This window comes from Phacochoerus africanus, chromosome 12 (genome assembly GCF_016906955.1).
Source record: "Phacochoerus africanus isolate WHEZ1 chromosome 12, ROS_Pafr_v1, whole genome shotgun sequence".
NCBI lineage: Eukaryota > Metazoa > Chordata > Mammalia > Artiodactyla > Suidae > Phacochoerus > Phacochoerus africanus.
In genome coordinates this window covers 59,808,029-59,829,248 of record NC_062555.1, presented here as the reverse complement: position 1 = coordinate 59,829,248, position 21,220 = coordinate 59,808,029, and the positions used below count along the sequence as shown (strand labels likewise).

The 21,220-nt window shown below is 37.7% G+C and overlaps 1 protein-coding gene across 1 annotated transcript in view; it reads left to right on the top strand.

The window, feature by feature from the left end:
• The window catches only part of PLXDC2 (plexin domain containing 2), a 407,227-nt gene that overhangs the window by 153,046 nt on the left and 232,961 nt on the right, over window positions 1-21,220 (top strand). Inside the window, exon 2 of the mRNA XM_047755528.1 lies at window positions 18,795-19,006. Coding sequence (XP_047611484.1) covers window positions 18,795-19,006 — 212 coding nt within the window. The remainder of the gene's footprint in view (window positions 1-18,794; window positions 19,007-21,220) is intronic.

The following is a 21,220-nucleotide window of genomic DNA, read 5'->3' as shown; positions in this document are numbered from 1 at the left end:
TATAGTAGGAATACAGAAAAGGAGCAAGTCTAAGCAATGGGCCTACTTTGAAGGGTCATTTTTATTTAATGTGGTAAAATATACATAACATAGAACTTACCATAGTTTTTAATTATGCCATTCAGTGGCAATAATTACAGTCACCATATTTTGCAGCCATCTTAGTATCTACCACCAGAACTGTACTCATCACTCTTCTTCTAGTATCGGGTAACCTCTACTCTACTTTCTGTGTCTCTTATTTTGACCACCTTAGGTACCTCATACAAGTGGAATTATACAATATTTGTCTTTTTGTATCCGGCTTACTTCAGAATTCATCCATGTTGTAATATATATCAAATTTACATTCTTTTTCATGGCTTAATAATATTCCCCCCCCACATGCACACACATATGCACATACATACACACATATGTATATATATGTGCGTGTGCATATACACTATATTTTGTTTATTCACTCTCTATTGATAGACACTTGGCTTATTTCTGCCTTTTGGCTAATGTGAGTAGTACTGCTATGAACATTGATGTACAAGTATCTGTTTGAGTGGGGGTTGCTTTTTTATTTGGAAATAAATTGGAATTTAAGAAAGAATGCAAGATATAGATAACTCTTGAATGTCTTTTAGCCAGATTCAAAATTTTAACAGTATGTCCAATTTGCTTTATCATTTGTGCAGTCATTCAAGCATTTTTTTCTTAACCATTTGTGAATTGTAGAAATCATGTTAAACTTTCTCCTCAAAATCAAAAATCATCATACTACTATTAACTACAATATAAGAGAATTGATTTCTGGTAATATTTAGAGTTACACCTGAACTATCAAAGATGAATATTTACCTCATAGTGGATTTTAGGACTAGAATACTTTAACTCATACCATAGAAATATGAAAAAGGAAATACATAGCATATGACATTATTTCCAACTGTATAATTTGGCAAGGATAAAATATGATATTATTGTCACTGATCAATGCTAAAGTCAAATATCATATTGTTTTCAGTGTTATTTTCTGAGCCAGTATTTTTTGCTCTTTTGATAAGTAAGGTCTAAAATGTTTGTACTGGCAAATTTAAATTAGTTTTAGCTTATTAATGCCATATTTACATGCCTGGCAATATAAAACCCATTTATTATGGTTTACTCTGAGTACAAATGATTAAACAAACACACAAAAAATACCTAGAAGATGCTTAAGAAAACTTAGATTGTTTTTTCAAAAAGCAAATATTTGTAAAGTATGTCTTGAATCATACTATACAAAAGATAGTATGCAATAATTTTATCCCATAGGCTAATATGAGTGAGGATATGAGCAAAGAAAATATTTGATTTGCCCTTCAATAAGGACTTCGCCTGTTAAACAGTTGACTCTTGGATGGATAACTCAAAGGGTTAGGGACATCCTTCCCCGAGCCCCTCTTCAGTAGATCCCCATGTAACTTTACAAAAGGCTCTTGGTATCTGCGATTCTGTATCTGGGATTCAACTAACCATGCTGGCTCCTATGGTGCTGTAGTAAGGATTTAGCATGTAAAAGTGGACCTGCACAGTTCAAATCTGTGTTGTTCAGAATCAACTGTACTTAGTTTTGCTTGTAAAACTGTTTCTTGGGAAGACCCAATAGGCTGTTATAAGTGTCACAGTCAGATAGAGGTAGCTGTTTTTTCACAGCAGTGGGAGAAACAATAAGATATTTTAACAGGCATCTTCTGAAGGGGCAGAAGCATTCTCCCGATTTTTATGAAACGTGTTCCCCAATAGTAGTATATATTTAAAATAAAGATGTAGAAAACCATGTTTGCTGAGTTTTATTTGCAAACATAATCCTTGCATCTTTCCTTCCTTTAGCACTGTGCAAAGGCAGCTGAACAATGTAATATTCTTAAGTATTAGGCAAAATCGTGTCCATTTCAATAAACTTGTGACAGATTTGTAGAATAAACAATTTGAAAATTGTTTATAAATTGATTTTTTACTAAACAATTCTTTAAATTAAAAAAATGAGTTATCTCACAAAAGGAATTTGAATAAGATAATGAAAAAATATGGGAATAGCATAAATATACTGATCATTATGAATCAAAAATATAAATTAAACTAGTGAAGTTCCATTTTTCATCTAACAAATAGGTAACAAAAACTTTTGAAAGACCCTATTAAGTGATTGATGAAAATACGGGATACCCATCTCCATGTCCTGCTGGTGATTTTGTAAAAAGTTGATGCAGATTCCTTGTTCAGAAATTGATCCTCAAAAGAATTGAGTCTGCTTGCAAAAACTTAGCCTCTTATAACTTAAAAGTTCAAACATTGAAGATTAATTAGATAATTTCTGATAGATACTATTTATTTATTAAATACAATATGCAGTCAATAACTTGGAAAGATATTTACTGTGTAATGCTGAAATAAACAAGTATAAATATAGGTGCACACACACACACGCACACAACCATACACACATATCTACTTTTTTGTATGCAGATGTGCAGACATTCAAAGAAAAATCTAGATAGGCCATTCACTAAAATGATAACTTTGCCCCCTGTACCTGGGGCAGAATGATGGGTGTTTAAAATTTTTCTCCAGAGTTCCCGTCATGGCTCAGCAGAAACAAATCCGACAAGCATCCATGAGGATGCAGGTTTGATCCCTGGCTCCGTTCAGTAGGTTAAGGATCCCACATTGTGGTGAGCTGTGGTGTAGGTCACAGATGCAGCTCGGATCTGGCATTGCTGTGGCTGTGGTGTAGGCTGGCAGCTGTGGTGTAGGTCACAGATGCAGCTCGGATCTGGCATTGCTGTGGCTGTGGTGTAGGCTGGCAACTCCAATTTGACCCCTAGCCTGGGAACCTCCATATGCCATGGGTGTGACCCTAAAAAGACAAAAAACAATTTTTTTATATTATCTTTTTAACAATTTAATTTTCAAATTTTTCATATTAGAAGAAAGATAACACAGTTGATCTTGGAACAACACAAGTTTGGACTGTGTGGGTCCACTTACATATGGATTTTTTTCAACAGTAAATACTGCAGTATTCCTCTATCTGAGGTGAGTTGAATCTGCAGATGGGGAATCATGGATATAGAGGAACTGTAGAGAAGGAGGAATCCAAGTTATACTTGGATTTTTGATCTTCGCATTGTTCAAGTCAACTGTATTTAAATTTTATACTTTTGGAATTCCTGTCTTGGCTTAGCAGAAACGAACCTGACTAACATCCGTGAGGATGCAGGATCCTTAACCCACTGAGGCCTCCCTGGTTAAGGATCCCGCGTTGCTGTGGCTGTGGTGTAGGCGGGCAGCTACAGCTCTGATTAGACCCCTAGCTTGGGAAGCTCCAAATGCCGCAAGTGCAGCCCTAAAAAGACAAAATAAAATAAAAATAAAAATAAAAGAAATTTAATACTTTTAAAGCCCATCAGGCTATTCACCCTTTTATGTTAATGATTATTTTTTACTATAAGGAAAAGAATGGAGTTACTCATTTACAGACTTTTTGAACAGAAGCTTCTTAAATCTATGTTCTTCAGATATTGCTTATCTGTAAAATAATGGAAATACTTCCTTTCTTAGTATCATCCTGAGCATTAGTGAATATATAAAATATAATTTGTGGCAATAACCTGGCAAGCTGTAGTTGCCCAATAATGACAGTTCTAAGATTTTAATTGTTTTATGAAATTCAGATAATTTTCCTGGCCATGTACTAAAATATGCACAGCCATAGAAGGAGGGTTTATAATTAATGTATATTGTAATAAGTAGATAAAGCAGAGGAATTTGTTTGTATGAGTCAAAAATATTTACACAAAAGGTAATTCAAGGATAAAGGAAGAATAAAGCAGTTGGATTCTAAAAGTTTCAGAATTCTCCTAATCTATACATTTGAAGGTTACTTTGGATTTCCATCTCATTTTAGTGGTTTAATCCTTCCCTGATAGTTTGTATATTTCAGGAATATATCAAAGAAATTGAAATCTAACGTTAGTACAGTTTTTACTTTCTTAATTTCTTTTTTAATGTAATTTTGTTGATTGTGGTTTTATTTACAATGTTATTTAAATTTCGTAATCAGCATAAATGTATGCAATCATGTCGTTTAATTAGGCAATGCTATTTAAGAAAGTAATGACAGAATTCAGATATTCATAACATTTTAGAAATTCTTAGGGACTTTATTTTAAAACTGCTCTTTGAATGGTAGTTGATAGTCAAATTTAAGTATTTCTCTTCCAAAAAAGAAAAAAAAAGTGGAGAAAATCTTATTAAATTCTGTGGAGCAAAATATAGTATTAAAAGCATGACACAGCTTGTAAAACACCGATATTTCTTGACTAAATTTACACTCATATTCCACTTCCTATTTCCCATTGTTTTCCCAGTTTTTGACTTGAAGTTTCCCATTCTTATGAAAGAGGCTATTTGGAACACGTTTTGTTTTTTTAACTTAAAATCATTGGTTTACATAAAGAAAATTTTTTTTACATGTCAATACAGTCACCCCTTTTTACAATATCAATTTTTCCAACCCTAGAGCATGGAATATCTTTCCATTTCTTTACATCTTATTTAATTTCCTTGATTAATGTTTTATAGTTCTTGGCATATAAGTCCTTTACCTCTTTAGTCAGGTGTATTCCAAGGTATTTGATTTTTTGGGGTGCATTTTTAAAAGATATTGTATTTTTGTATTCCTTTTCTAATATTTCATTGTTAGTACACAGAAATGTGACTGATTTCTGAATTTTAATCTTGTATCCTGCTAATTTGCTGAATTTGTTGATCAGTTCAAGTAGTTTTTGGGTTGAGTCCTTAAGGTTTTCTATATATAGTATCATGTCATCTGCATACAGTGACAGTTTTACCTCTCCTCTTCAAATGCTTTTTCTGCCTCTATTGAGATGATCATGTGGTTTTTAACTTTTCTTTTGTTAATGTGGTGTATGACGTTGGTTGATCTGCATATGTTGAACCATCCTTGTGCACCTGGGATGAATCCCGCCTGGTCGTGGTGTGTGATCTTTTTTATCTGTTGTTGGATTCAGATGGCTAATTTGTTGAGAATTTTTGTGTCTATATTCATCAAAGATATTGGCCTATAGTTTTCTTTTTTGGTGTTATCTTTGTCTGATTTGGGAATTAGGGTGATGGTGGTGTCATAGAATGTCTTTGGGAGTGTTCCTTCTTCTTCAACCTTTTGAAAAAGTCTAAGGAGGATGGGTATAAGTTCCTCTTTGTATGTTTGGTAGAATTCACCTGTGAAGCCATCTGGTCCTGGACTTTTATTTGTAGGGAGTGTTTTTATGACATATTCAGTTTCATTTCTAGTGATCAGTCTGTTCATTTGATCTATTTCTTCTTGATTCAGTTTTGGCAGGCTGTAAGTCCCTAGAAAGTTGTACATTTCTTCCAGGTTGTCAAATTTTGTTGGCATATAGTTGTTCATAGTATTCTCTCATGGTTTTTTGTATTTCTGTAGTATCCATTGTGACTTCTCCTTTTTTATTTCTTATTTTGTTTATTTGGGTTTTTTCTCTCCTCTTCTTGTTGAGTCTAGCGAGAGGTTTGTCAATTTTGTTTACCTTTTCAAAGAACCAGCTCTTGGTTCTACCCAAAGTAATCTACAGATTCAGTGCAATCCCTATCAAATTACCCATGACATTTTTCACAGAACTAGAACAAACAGTCCAAAAATTTATATGGAACCAAAAAAGACCCAGAATTGCCCAAGCAATTCTGAAGAACATAAACCAAGCAGGAGGCATAATTCTCCCAGACTTCAGGCAATATTACAAAACCACCAGTGTGGTACTGGTACCAAAACAGACATATAGACCAATGGAACAGAATAGAGAGCCCAGAAATAAACTCAAACACCTATACTCAATTAATCTTTGACAAAGAAGGCAAGAATATAAAATGGAAAAAAGACCATCTTTTCAGCAATTGGTGCTGGGAAACCTGGACAGCTGCATGTAAATCAGTGAAACCAGAACACACCCTCATACCATGCATGAAACTAAACTCAAAATGGCTGAAAGACTTAAATATAAGACAAGACACCATCAAACTCCAGGGAGAGAACATAGGCAAAACATTCTCTGACATCAACCTTACAAATATTTTCCCAGGTCAGTCTCCCAGAGCAACAGAAATAGGAGCAAAAATAAACCAATGGAACCTCATCAAACTGAAGCTTTTGCACTGCAAAGGAAACCAAAAAGAAAACAAAAAGACAACTTACAGAATGGGAGAAAATAGTGTCAAATGATGCAACTGACAAGGCCTTAATCTCTAGAATATACAAACAACTTATACAACTCAACAGCAAAAAAGCCAACAACCCAATTGAAAAATGGGTGAAAGACCTGAATAGACATTTTTCCAAGGAAGACGTACAGATGGCCAACAAACACATGAAAAAATGCTCAACATCCCTGATTATTAGAGAAATGCAAATCAAAACTACCACGAGATACCCCCTCACACCAGTCAGAATGGCCATCATTAATAAGTCCACAAATAATAAATGCTAGCAGGGGTGTGGAGAAAAGGGAACCCTCCTGCACTGTTGATGGGAATGTAAGCTGGTATAGCCACTATGGAGATCAGTATGTAGATACCTTAGAAATCTATACATGGAACTGCCATATGACCCAGAATCCCACTCTTGGGCATATATCTGGACAAAACATTCCTTAAAAAAGGAACACACACCCATATGTTCATTGTAGCTCTATTCACAATAGCCAAGGCATGGAAACAACCCAAATGTCCATTGACAGAAGATTAGATTAGGAAGATGTGGTACATATACACAATGGAATACTCCTCAGCCATAAAAAAGAACAAAATAATGCCATGTGCAGCAACATGGATGGAACTAGAGACTCGCATCCTGAGTGAAGTAAGTCAGAAAGAGAAAGACAAATACCATATGGTATCACTTATATCTGGAATCTAATATACAACACAAATGAACCTTTCCACAGAAAGAAAATCATAGACTTGGAGAATAGACTTGTGGTTGCCAAGGGGGATGGGGAGGGAGTGGGGTGGTTGGGGAGCTTGGGGTTAATAGATACAACCTATTGCCTCTGGAATGGATTAGCAATGGATTATCTCCCTGCTGTGTAGCACTGGGAACTATGTCTAGTCACTTATGGAGCATGATAATGTGAGAAAATAGAATGTATACATGCATGTATAACTGGGTCACCATGCTGTACAGTAGAAAAAGAAAATTGTATTGGGGAACTAACTATTAAAAAAAAAAAAGGAAGACAGTCACCCCTAGTACTATCTTGGGTTAGTCTTAAGATGAACTAGGCAAGTAGTTGAATCATGCAAGATATCAGCTAGTGAATACCTAAGAAGTACTTAATGAGGTGAATACATCTTTGTATATAAAGTACTTCTTACTTAAATATAAATAAGAAAGTGTCATTTTTAAGGAATTATATGCTTTCTGCTGTAACTAATACAGTGTTTATGAATCTGTGCTTCACAATGCCTTTGATATTCAAAAGCATAAATCTTTCCAGTGATTTTTTTTTTCTCATAGAATTTTTTGTAAAGTTATTTGAAGATATCAAAGCTGAGTACTTGTGCCCATTGCTTTGTGGTTCTCAGGTCATGTGAAGTTATATTGCATTAAATATATGAATCAAATGTGAGAAGTAGAATAACTTGGAAGGGAGAAAATCACTTTGTCTTGCTGTATTAATCTCTGAACATTTTAAAGGACTTTGAAGTTAAGAATGTTGTAATACTGATCTTTTATGTGATGAAACTCATATAGAAAAGGTGAAAAAGAGTATAGAAATTATGCAGAAATTGGCAGGGCTGCTTCTAATTTTCTCAAGAAATAATGCAACATATCTAAGTATACAAGGCTAAGAATTGTAAGCACAGAAATCAGATTGTCTTAAACACCAACTGCCATGATGGAAAGTGTCAGGTTACCATCCCAGCTATATCATGACAGAGGCCAGGGAAGTTTCAGTGAATATGTATTACAATAACAAAAAGGAACACAAAGATGAATAAAGACACAACACCTCCTGTAGGTAATTTCGTGGTAGTTTGTGAAGGAATGGCATTTCATCAATAATTACCTTATAATAAGAAGAACAAAGCAATGGGTTTAGCTAAAGTTGTATGAGATTACATTGAAATTACTCTGCCTAGGAAAATTATCTGTTCATGGTGATGAAAGGCTTCATCAAGTTAGAATATTTGAACTTGCCTTTGAAAGAGTAAAGACTTAGGGGTTTTTTCCGATTGCTATAGAAGTAACACATTGTAGAAAATGTATAAAATAAAGATATGTCAAAAGAACAAATAGAATAAAACTAGCTGCTTCCAACTTCCATAACACAGAGGAAACCATGAGAAGTATAGTAATATATTTCTTTCTCTTTTTTCTTTTGTGTACATGTATATATTTTTCCTTTTACTTAATTCAAATCATACCATATACAATTTTTATACTTATTCATAAGTCTTTTTGCATATCTAAGAATATTTCCACAGTATCGAATCCTAGAAGACTTTTACTACAGATTGAAAATGTGCACATGTGAAATTTTGATTAAAATTAGAATCTCTCTACCAATATTAGTACAATACTTGTTTCAAAAAGTTAACTTATTGAATACTGACAAATACAATTGTGAGTGTGTTATATGAAAGAATTGTAATTTATTTTATTTTATGACTTATAATTTTAAATATTATATTTATTAGTATAGATATTTTCTTTGATATGAATTATCTATTTATGGCACTTGCCGATTTTTAAAATTGAGGACTAATCTTTTAAAAATGTATTAGGTATGATATATTTGCATGTCTTAAACTATACACAATTGCCATTTTATAGGTCAACTGAGCAGATATACATAGTATTAGTCTTGTGTGCTATTGATGTGTTTCCTGCTGCCCTTTAAAATTTATATAAAACTGAAATAGGACCACTTTAATTTTCTGCTTAACATTTGTTGATGGCTTTCTATTGTGTTTGCGTGTTTTGTGTAATGACTCAATCTCAAAGTTGAACATCTTAAGCCTGCATTTTGCTTACCCTGCATTATCACTCTGGCACACAGCCGGAAGCCCCAAAATATAAATTTTATGGTTGTATTTTTCACCTTTATCCGGGAATGATATTCAACATTTAACAACTAATACAGTGCTGAGCTCAGATCTAGAGACCTTGTCAAACCAGGTGTTTATCTCTTAGTAGTTGGATTATGTGAAGGATAGTGCTCATTATTGGAGTTGGGGGGGGTGGAGAGTTAGAAGGGTGCACTTAATCTGCTAATTTGTTCAGATTCAATTTCACAACCAAATCTCAGAAAAATATTTCTGGGTCTTACGCTAAGAATGTGGTATGTCTTCCAGTTACTAAAGGCATATTTTGATAAAGAAACAGGCCCAGGGTGGTTGACTGAATTGCCTGAGGTTATACAGCTATAACCTTAGGACCATAACTTTTAAAACAATTAAGCAGTAGAAATAATGTTGTGGTGAGGAAATTACAGGCTGCTTGTTTCAAGCCCACACAAGTCGCTGGAGGACAGTTAACCTATAGAAATGTGAGCTATTCTAATAATGGTATGATTTATATGATTTACATCAAATAAAAGTTACAAAACATCATCTGATAGAAATACATGCATTGTCTATCATCTGTGGGTCATTTGCTAAGCCAGCCTAGGCTCAACAGGGGGCCATTATGGACCTGACCCCACAAACTGAATATGGTCTAGTGACAATATCAGTGAGATTGAGTCTATCGGACATCTGGCAACCATAATTTAATAGAGGGCCCTCAGTGATGCGGGCCCTTATGCATTTGGACATCATCTTTGACGTGGGACACCATTAGAACAGCTGATTCCATCTGGCCTGTTCTGGCTCAGAAGACTAAATTTTCCTTGGAGGCTATTGGCCATGACTGGTCCTTGTTTACAGAATTTTCCATCTCCCTGGGCTGACAGAGTCACTCTATTCATGCATCGGGACTTAGATTTTAGTTCAGTGCCCTTATTTTAAAATCGGCCGCTCTGAATATAAGAAACAGGGGTAATGAGGATTGCTAATGATAAAGAGAGGCATTAAGGTATTTTACCAAATAGTTTTACTTTTTTTTTATTATGCTATGGAGACTCTCAAGTCTCCCAATATATGGATTTTTACAAATTAAATAGTAAACCTGAAAGCAAAAGTGGAATATTTAATATATAATCTCCAATAGCTTAAAATATGTTAAGAAGATATTTAGCCAGCCAGTAGATGATGTACTTTTATAGCTGGGAGTGACTGTAAAAGCTGTAAAGCTGCTCCCTCTTATTTTACACGTAGCGTGAGGTCACATACCTACAAATTCCATGTGCTTTCTCTGTTTATGATGCTCTGTTCTCTGCAGAAAATTCTAGGAACCATAGATTCTCAGATTTAATTAAATGCTATTTTTACCGTTTGTACATTATGGCTAATGTGGAAATAAGTTTATTCTCCAAATGTGACAGATTTATCTGAAAAAAAAATCAGTGGATGGCCTGAGTTCTCTGACAATTATCCTTTTTATTATAAAATGAGGTTATCATCATGGTAAAACAAGTGCTGGAGTCTACTTGAAGGAATTCAGTATTTCTTTAAAATTTCTACTAGACAATTAATAGGAAATGATCAACAAAGATATTTATTTTAAAGTACTTCATAGGAGTTCCTGTCGTGACGCAGTGGAAACAAATCCAACTAGTGTCCATCAGGATGCGGGTTCAATCCCCGGATTCACTCAGTGGGTCAGGGATCCGGTGTTGCCGTGAGCTGTGGTATAGGTCTCAGAGGAGGCTCGGATCCCACCTTGCTGTGGCTGTGGGGCAGGCTGGAAGCTGCAGTTCCGATTTGACCCCTAGCCTGGGAACTCCCATGTGCCACAGGTGCAGCCCTAAAACACACACACAAAGTACATCATACTTTCCAAGATATAATAAAATTTTTTAAAAATCAATATTAATGTGCTATTATTTTCTGCTATTTATTTTTTTACTCTTTTGTGTGTGCGTGTGTGTGTGTGTCTTTTTAGGGCCCCACCCGTAGCATATGGAAGTTCCCAGGATAGGGGTCGAATCGGAGCTGCAGTGTCAGCCTACACCACAAACGCAGCAACACAGGATCCAACCCAGCCATATCTGCGACCTACACCACAGCTCATGGCAATGCCAGATCCTTAATCCACTGAGTGAGGCCAGGGATCAAACCTGTGTCCTCATGGACAGATTCGTTTCTGTTGAGCCAGGGCGGGAACTCCTCTGCTCTGTTTTTATATTGACATTGTTTCATTTCCTTCCATTGGCAGAGTCAACTTGATATTTTCCTTATTTGCCTTCACATTGTACATTGTTTATATATGTTTGCCATTTTAAACAGCATGTTTGTCTAATTTATTTATATATTTTTCTTTTAGATTGTTTCTTTGTGTCATATTAGGTTTTGTGACAGATTGCTAATTTGACTCTCTGAAACTTCAATAATAGTTAAGACCAAGCCTGTGGAAAGAGTTCTGGCTACTTTCCTAGTCTATCACTTATCCTCTCGTATGGATCAATTTCCTCATATGTAAAATGGAGTAATATTAGTACATGCCAAATACATTAATGTTTGCAAGTGTTTACAACAGTGCCTGCATTTAACCAACCCCAAATGAAGGTTAGTTATTATTACTAATATTATTAGTAGGAGTTATTATTAATAATATTATTATTAACCCATTATTAGAAGCAATGCATAGAACACTTCTGCTTTATAACACAGTTTTCTTCTTTCTCTTTATTTTCAAAATACTTTAGTAAATACACAGTGGTACCTTAAAATTGTCTTAAATATTATCAACGTTTGCTCATAAGACTGAGCATGTTTTGCATAGGATAATTTACCATTTTTACCTGTGAAATTAAAACACCTTCTTTTATATTATTTAGTTGTAAGATTAGAAAACCACTAAATTTTTAACATGTAAATTTGTTCTGTCCCTATTTTGGATTGAGTATTTGGTTACATTTTCCCATTTTTCCATTTCCTTTTGTTTCCTGTGTTTTTTTTTTTTTTTTCAAACTGCCTAAATGTTCTTAGGTAGAAAAATACCCTACAGCGACTAAGAACCCTGCAATGACTCAGAAGTCAGAGATGGGGAAGGGCGAAGAGTCAGGTGTAAGCAGGGGCCTTATATCTTGGCCTTAGACCTGTATGGTTTTCACTCTTTGCTGCATCAGAGACTAGAGTCATGCAGCACACTTCTAGAGGAGTCTTCCACCTACTTTCCACTTTAAACTTAAAATGCTCTTGTTTCAACTACTGCGTAGCTTTTCAGTCTCACTGGGCCATGCCTATATTCTTCAAAGACAGTGTTCTGTTTCTCTCTGAGTTCATTAACTTAGAAGAACTGAGAAGGTGAACCGCAAGCTCAAGTGTGGCTGAACATCCTCCATCTGAACAGCATCCAACTGGCCAGTGAGCTACTGTCCAGTCAAGCTCCTCTCTGATATAGAGAAGCTGTTGTAGATTTGTTTTCCCATGGTTTTCTCTTTCTTCCACCCTTTTATCTGACTGCTCAGAGACATGGTTAAAATCTTAAGACGTTGAATGACAGATCACATACATAATCCGTGAAGCCCCTCAGATGAGCAGCAACCTGGCCAATCATGTACTCATCCATTCATTTACTCTTCAAAAACTTTGAGTATTTATTATATGTCAATGTTCATGTTTGTACTGATGGGACAAAAAATATGTAAATCGGATAGAGGTCCTATTCTGAGACATCTCTGTGTCAGGCGTCTCCAAGGTTTGGGGAGGTGTGAGAAGGAATTAAAGGACTGATGCATTGCAGCTAAAGGATACAAGCAAAATCCTCAAAGAGAAAAGGCGTTTGGGGCAATGTCTGGAAAGCTGAGCAGGTTTCCAAGAGCCCTCTCTAGTGGGAGCACAGAGCAAGCACTTACTTCCACCAGCAACAAGTTGTGTCAACGCATGTGAAATATTGTCAACCAGGGAAGTTCATTAGAAACTCAGTGCCCAAGGTTTTTACAGGGAACTATTCACATAACCATCTTCTGTCTAGCATGTACCAAAATACCAGAGTCCCAGAGGGAAGGCAGGTATTGAGCATTAACAATATCATTTGCCTAGTCAGTTTCGCCACAGTGAGCCACCCTTATCTGTTAGGGAAGGGCGGGACCCCTCCCCATATTTCAGTTCCCAGGAGCCAGCCAAGGACCAGCCTTGCAAACAACATTTTCAGTCCCAGGTCTGCTGTCCTAAGTACCTCTTTTCTGCGTAATCTCACATGGGAGTGGGGATAGGCAGAAGAGCATTCAAAGAGTCAGGTAACAAGTGTTACTGGATTGAGAAGAAAACTCAAGTAGCTCTGCCTGGAGGAGTCAGGGAAGCTGCATGTACCAAGACAGCATTTGAGCTGGATCTTACAGGCGTTGTGAGGTTTCCTGAAGTCTAAAGGGAGGCACTGCTTTCCCTCGTGCAAAAGTATGCATTGCAGGTAAAGAAATCATTGAGAAATTCTGTGTGGGAGCAGAGAGTGTGATGGCGGGGGAGCCAGAGACAGGGGAGGGTGGGTAGAAGAAGAGCACTGAGGTATGTTATAGTTTTGTTAGGTGGTGAGGAGCCATCATTAGAGGTTTTAATCAGAAGAGAGAAGTGAATGAATTTGAAAGATATCTCTGATCGCAGATGGAGAAAAGACTGGAGAAGGAAGAGTTTGAAGAATGTTAGACAAGGTAGGAGGCAAGAGATGATGAGGACATGATCTAAGGACCTGTGGTGGGACTAGAGCATGGAGCAGTGGTCCTCAACCGGGGGACACAAAGAGTCACGTAGAAAGCGTAATGAGGAAATGATATAAGGTCCCACTCAAGCCCTTTACTCTCTCTCGACAAAGCATTCCGTATGCATTCCCTTCTGCAGCTGTCCTACTCTGTAATGCTATCTGTCAAAACCTCAGAGTCCTCTCCTTAGCCAGCTCATTATTGCACAGAACCAAGGATATCACCATTTGTATGGAATTTCCTTTTCTCTCACATTACAAATTGAGATGCAAAACTGAATGAGGGTCTACCTTAGCCAAATCATATCCTCTCGTCTCAGATGAATCCAGCCAGTAAGTCTATTTGCAGTGAAAAATCTTCATATTTCTGCAGCGGGTCCCCAAGGGTGCTTTGGTTCACTTGTGAAGTGCAGACCAAAGTGCATGCCAAAAAGTGCAGTCTTGATGGATGCTTATTATGAAAGCTGCATGTCTGTATACGGAGTTACTTCTTGGTTGTTCAGCTTGTATACATGATTTGTAGGCAAGACTAAAGGAATGAGGTTAAAGATGATTAAAGTACTAGTTAAATGGGAGGTGTTTAAATAAAATCATTAGGCTAAGACACAAACATAAACACATTCAGGCCAGAACAGCTTGCTTACCTTTTGTGTTTTATTTTAAATAGTTTTCTTATATAGCAGGTGAAAGCATAAAAGAGACTTGCAAGGTTTACAAAGAAAAATATGAGGATGTACATGGGTTTCTTATTTTAGCCTCAGATTAACTAGACATTATTGGGTTTTGTAATCATGGTCTCTTTGAAATGTAATGAAGTATCTTGAGGGCCGCACCTGTGGCATATGGAGGTTCCCAGGCTAGGGGTCAAATCGGAGCTGTAGCCGCCGGCCTATGCCACAGCCACAGCAACGCCAGATCTGAGCCGCATCTGCAACCTACACCACAGCTCACGGCAATGCCAGATCCTTAACCCACTGAGCGAGGCCAGGGATTGGACCCACAACCTCATGGTTCTTAGTCGGATTGGTTTCCCTGTGCCGCGATGGGAACTCCCTTCCTCAGTAATATTTTCACCTGCTGCTTTTATCTAACAAAATATCCCAAGGAGGTTAAGGTCAATGTATATATTAAACATATGGAAATATGTCTTTAAATGTTCTCTCCTTACACATCCAAATGGGAGTCCTTAGATATATTTAATGTTTCCATGAGCTATGTGATTAACAACTATAGCAAAATGTGTTGGTGAAAATTATCCTTGAAGAGTTTCCATCAGTGATTTAATTAACATACAGTGGACAGAAAGAAAACAATCTGTTTAACCAGACTATTCAAAGATCCCTCCTGTTGCTTTGTTTTCACCACAGCTGGGAAGGGAAAATTATATCACATGTATCACTTCATCTTACTTCTGAATGATTCGTTTGGGTGGTGATTTAGAGAGTAGTTTAAATTATGAGTTTGAAATCCATGACGTACATATGAATAATTTACAATGTCGATAACCAGGCTGTGGTTTTGCCAATTTTCCTCAGTCTTTATTTCTGGAAAACATCCATTTCTGACTTGTTTTATCTTCTCTAAAAAGCATTCTGAAATGGCATCCAAATCTAAGCCAATTTCAGCCTTCAGTCTCGATGAACCAAGTACTACTGAGTTATGAGCAAATAAGAATGTTTCCTTTATGCAAGATTGGATTGGGTAGTCTTGCTTATTCATAATCTAACCAGAGAAAAAGAATTAGGTATAAAAGAGCAAGCCAAAGAAAATTCATAAGGGCCAGGTCCTAAAGCTCACAATTTTCTCATTAGAAAACCCTCAGGTCCTTCCTTAGATTCTGTGTACTTTTTACAGCTAGAGCCAGCAAGTGATGGGGTGAAGGGTTTACAAAATTTAGGGTAGTAAGAAAGAGCAAGCATGCCCAGGATGGAGGCAAACCAGTCAATGCTGTGATAGCTGTTAATGTGGCAATAGAGCGAGCATGAAAAATATCATAAACCACTAGTAAAAAATGAGCCACCTCAGTCTAATGGCTTGCTTGTTTAATTAATTTCACAGTGGGGAATATGGACTTTATCCTCCCTAAATTTGGAGCCTCCTTTTATTTGTTCCCTAGGGCGAGAAGGCAGGGAGAATGAGATAGGGAATGGAAGTTACGAAATAGACTTTCTGTGCAGACAACTCCTCCAGTGTTAGTTATTTCCTGTACTCGGTGCCCTGTGCAGGGACTACGGAGGCTAAAGTGATGCTCCTGGCCTAACGGGCATCATGAAAAGTATTAGATTTTGTCTCGTGTTATAAAAATCTAAAAGAATAATGGTAAAATTAGTATCAGGCAGTTATTATTCAATGATAACATCTATTTTAAAGAAACCGAGAGGCTTTGAAATTCTCTTTGAAGATTTTTATAAAGACTACTTTGAAGATTTATGTCCATTTTTTTCTGATTTACATTATAAAGAACTGACAAACCTCTGGTTAGAGACTTTCTGTGATTAAAAAAAAAAAAAAATTATAGGAGTTCCCAATATGCCTCACTAGTATCCATGAAGATGTGGGTTCGATGCCTGGCCTCACTCAGTGGGTTAAGGATCAGATGTTGCCATGAGTTGTGGTGTAGATTACAGGGAAGGCTGGGATCTGGCATTGCTGTGGCTGTGGTGTAGGTAGACTGGCAGCTGCCACTCTGATTTGACCCCTCTCTGGGGATCTTCCATGTGCTATGGGTGTGGCCCGAAGACAAAAAAAGATAAAAGTTTATATCTAGGACTGTTAAATCCATTGACTTCACTATCTTTGCTATCTTTCTTATTTAGACTGATATTCGAATAAGGCTCCTGTATAGATTTTCACTTGTTCCTATGTGAGTATTTGTATTCGGATAGCCACCACCCCTAGTGCAAGGTGAATACACACCTCTCAAGTTAACCTAAGTGCTGTGCTGGGAAGCTTATCTAGTTATTATAAAACTTTATTGCTTACTTTTGTTGTAAGCTGCCTCATATATTTTTGGTAATGAGGCAGGATATCTAAATAAAGCAAATAAAATTGCTTCATGTAGCTTTGTCTAGAATCATAAGTCTTAGCGCCTGACACATACTCAGGAAAAGCTGTCTGCTTTTGCAGGTAAGATATTTTCATTCCCATTTAAAATATAGGGTAACTAAAGCACAGAGAGTTTTATAAATTATGCTATACCCCACATCTAGCAAACCTAACAGAAAGAATTCCATCCCAGGTCGCCTGCATCCTTGTAGGATGTTTCTTCCATTCCTTAATTCTGCCTGGTCTTATCATTCTTGCTCTGAAGAGACTATTGAAAATTTATTCATTCAATCAGTTAGTCAGTAAGTCAGTCAACAAACTTATTGAGCTCTATTCAATGGCCATCGGGGACAATGTCGTAGAAATGTTTCTTGTAGGGATGATGACAATACTTATTGAACATTTACTGTGTGGAAGATGGAAAGGGACCATGATCAACCCTCCATGTCCATGAGTTTTTTTCCAGACTTACAGCAATCCTCTGAATTGAGCACAGTGCTATATTTCCTGGCTCTTGGGTTCCTCTGTGGAATTTTTGACCATTTCCATCTCCATGGTTCTTTTAAGATTTAATATTGTATAAGGCCGTGGAAAGGTCTAGATTGCCAGCACTATGGTACTATTTCTCTGCAGGCTATATCCACTAAAGCATTAAGCAATGACAGATCTTTTAAATTCATAGTGAAATCAAAGAATATCCCCTCTAGAAGAATGACTAGTACTTTTCTGAGTTCAAAGGGAGATATTTTAGACCATTTTAATATGACTAGTAGTGGTAGTCTTAACTTGGTTGTTAAAGTTATAAACAACTAATTTAATGGTCTTGTAAGCTGCATTAAATACACTTTGGTTTCTTGGAAGGTTCTTGTATTGAGGGGAATAGCACAGTGATAATTAAATCACTGCTCTCATAGCCCTTTTGGAACCCATATCCTACCGGTTATAAAGCCTGTCAATTCATATCTTTTGGTAATAGTTGCCCGAAGAGGACCATTCTAGGTCAGACACTGAATTTCCCATACTTGTGGAACTGCACAAGTCCCCTGCTGACCTGCTGAAATGAAAGCCTGGGAGTAATGATTAAATCTAATTTTCCCTCCCGTAGTAGCAGGAGGAGCTGGGTCAGCAAGGCCAGTCCCTGCAGATGGCTTTAAGACACCTTTGTGATTTGCTCTCCTTGCCTTCCCATCCATTTCTCTAAGTGCCTATCACTGCCATCCTTTACCTCCCTGACAAGATTCCAAGGTGAGAACAGCACAAATGAACAAGAGCCTCTGCGATGCCTCCCAAGGGCGTTGCTTATTAAATAAGTTCGGCAATGAACCAAGTCTGACTTGTGAGCTACAAGACAGGTTAGCACATTTACACGAAAATCGAAAATCTTTCCGTGTATTATTTAACCTATTCAAATACTTTGTGGTCTTTCTGCTGCCCAGCATAACGCATGTAAAAGAGGATAAACTCACAAGTCAGTAACTTCTGATTTATATATTCAAATGTGCTGGAAATCACTCAGTTTCATTCCTTTGTTTGGATTTTTAGCTCGTTTTCTCAGAACGACTAGAGAATGTTCATGAAGTATGTGCGTGGAGGGCGGGGAAGGAAGAGAATAAAAATGCATCGCTCTAGGGCTGCACATCTGTTTCAGGGACTCTGCTGGATCTGCACATTAACCATTGTCACAACTTATAGTGTGTCCTAAAATTGCATTCTACTCAGAGATATTCATACCAACTCAAAATATTATAATTAAACAGATTTGATGAGTTAGTTTCCTCTTTTCATGATGAGCAGAATCCTTTTCTGCTCTATTAAAAAGTGTACGAATGATGCATACCAAGTGGTAGCTCATTATTAGATTTTTTTTTTTTTCAAACAGATTGGCACTATCAAATTGCTCAGGCCTCCCCACAAACAGAAGAGGAGGTGGAAGTGGACTCACATGCATACAGCCATCGATGGAAAAGGAACTTGGATCCTCTCAAGACAGTAGACTCAAACCGAGCCAGCGTGGGCCAAGACTCTCCAGAGCCCAGAGGCTTCACTGACCTGCTGCTGGACGATGGGCAGGACAACACCACCCAGATTGAGGTAGGTAAATAGGCTGGGTAACTGCCTGATGGATTCATATGTATATTTCTCCTAAGGCACCCAACTTCTACGTATATGTACATAGAAGCTGTCCCTTCAGCTCAATCTGGAGCTTTTGGACTTTTTGGTAGGGATCAATTTAATTCATTAATACACAATCTGTTAATATTCAGCAATTTGATAATGAATAATTATAACTATGTTAAATAAATAAATAGTAGCTGAGCTATTTAATCACCCACAAATTCATTTACTCAGGAAACAGACAAATGTGGGCTTAGTGTGGTGATGACAGCGAGGGGACACGAAGGTGAATACAATACAGCTGCGGCCCGCCAGGAGTTCATTGTGTAAGAGGGTCAGGAAGTCTAAACGCCATGACTGGATCACGCCTTTGCCATGTGATGTGTACAAAAATGGGTTCAGGCTAAGGGTGACGTGGAGGAGGGAGGGCTGACCTGCTTGGGAGGCTTGGGGGCTGGGCTGCTGTCAAAGACACCTAGGAGTGGGCGTTTAGGCACAGGCTTGGCCCATCGAGGGGAGTTCACCAGCTTGATGATCTCTCAATGGAAAAAGAGAAGATTCCTGGCAGAACAAATTACATGTGCAGAGGACGAGTCTTAGGAGGGCGACATGGTGAGATGTCTCAGATGCTGACCAACTGTCCCAGTTTACCTGGAATCGAGGGGTTTCCTGGATGCAGAACTTTCAGTGCTAAAAATGGGGCAGTTCTGGGCAAGCTGGAATGGCTGGTCACTCTAGGATTGTCTGTAATTTTTCTTATGGTTGGAGCCATGAAGTGGAAGGAGAAGGATGGTTGGAGATGGGTTTGGTGAGCATGGAAGTTTGCTGTAGGCACATTTTAGGCAGATCTGGGTGTTGCCTGGAGACCTCGAGGGTGGTATTGCATTGCTTCATTTTCCATCATTTTTAGCACTGCAAATCGTGAAATAGGATCTTGTTAGTACACTAGATATAACAAAAACAAACAGGTGAGTCTTATGGAATTAAGCAAAAAACAGTCAACTGAGAACAGAAGCTGTTTATTCAGTCTCTTTTAGCTTCCGTCACTTGGCCAGTGGCAGAGACTTAAAAACAGTCAGGGGCGTTGGAAAATTTTTCAGTTGAAACAAGAGAAGGCACCAGGTATGCTCCAATTCTGGTTGTTGACATGAAGAAGCTGGACGTGGGCAAGTCAGAAGAAGAACATCTCATGCGGTTGATTTTGGGAACATATTTGACTTCCTGTTGGTTAGTCTGGAGTTGGGCAGGGAGATAAAAAATAGAGAAGCTGTCAGTGAGGAATCAAGTTCTGCACCTTCTGGACTGATTGTTCCAGACTGTGTTTTGGCTCCCTGGACTGGTTGCTCTGGAGACTGGGGTCAGAGTTCTGATGTCATCCATGGTCTAGACATTGTCTGTTTGGGTCTTCTTTCAACCCCAACTTTCAGTTCCTACATCTCCCAGGTAATAGGCTTATATTGTGAAAGAATGAGGCAGCATTATTTTTACTGCCCTGAAATACTCATTATTTAGGAAAAGAAGTCAACTTCACGAAATAGGTAACAACATGGTTCTGCAGGTAGTATCACGGCATCATTTGGTTCCCTGGTGGAGAGGAATCTCAGATCTGAAGCACAGGCCATGGGAATGCTGTGTATGTGAGAAGCTCAGCAATTTTAAAAACGCTCCTCCATCTCCTTAGCTAGTATGTGACTCTGGTGGTCCCGGCCAAGCCCCTTACCAGGCAACAGAGGATGTGCTTAGGAGCAGAAGTCATAGCTATCTAGAAGAGGCTATTCTGACTCCTGCAGAGTGCCTGCTATTTTGGCAGCAGTGTTGTTATAGCAACTCAGTGTAGGCAACATAATTCTTCCAGAAGCTGCTCTTTAGCCAGGGTGCAGTTTAAAGAAAGGAGAGCTCAACAGAAGCAGAGTGTTTACTCTCTGCCCAGAACCTAGTAACCTACTGAGATTAAGAGGGGAGAATCCAGACTCCTGGAATTTTGTCTTCTCCCTGCAGGATGCTGACTTTTTTGAATCATTTGTAAAACAGAAAATCCTTTTGCCTCGCAATGTATTAACACTCCTCTAAATACAATCCTAGTTGTTATTATAGACATGATTTTATCATTCAGCCAATTTTTCTTTTTCCACCTTAACAGAGGGAGACCACATTATGCCAGTGATTTTGAATCAATACAAAGCAGGAAGG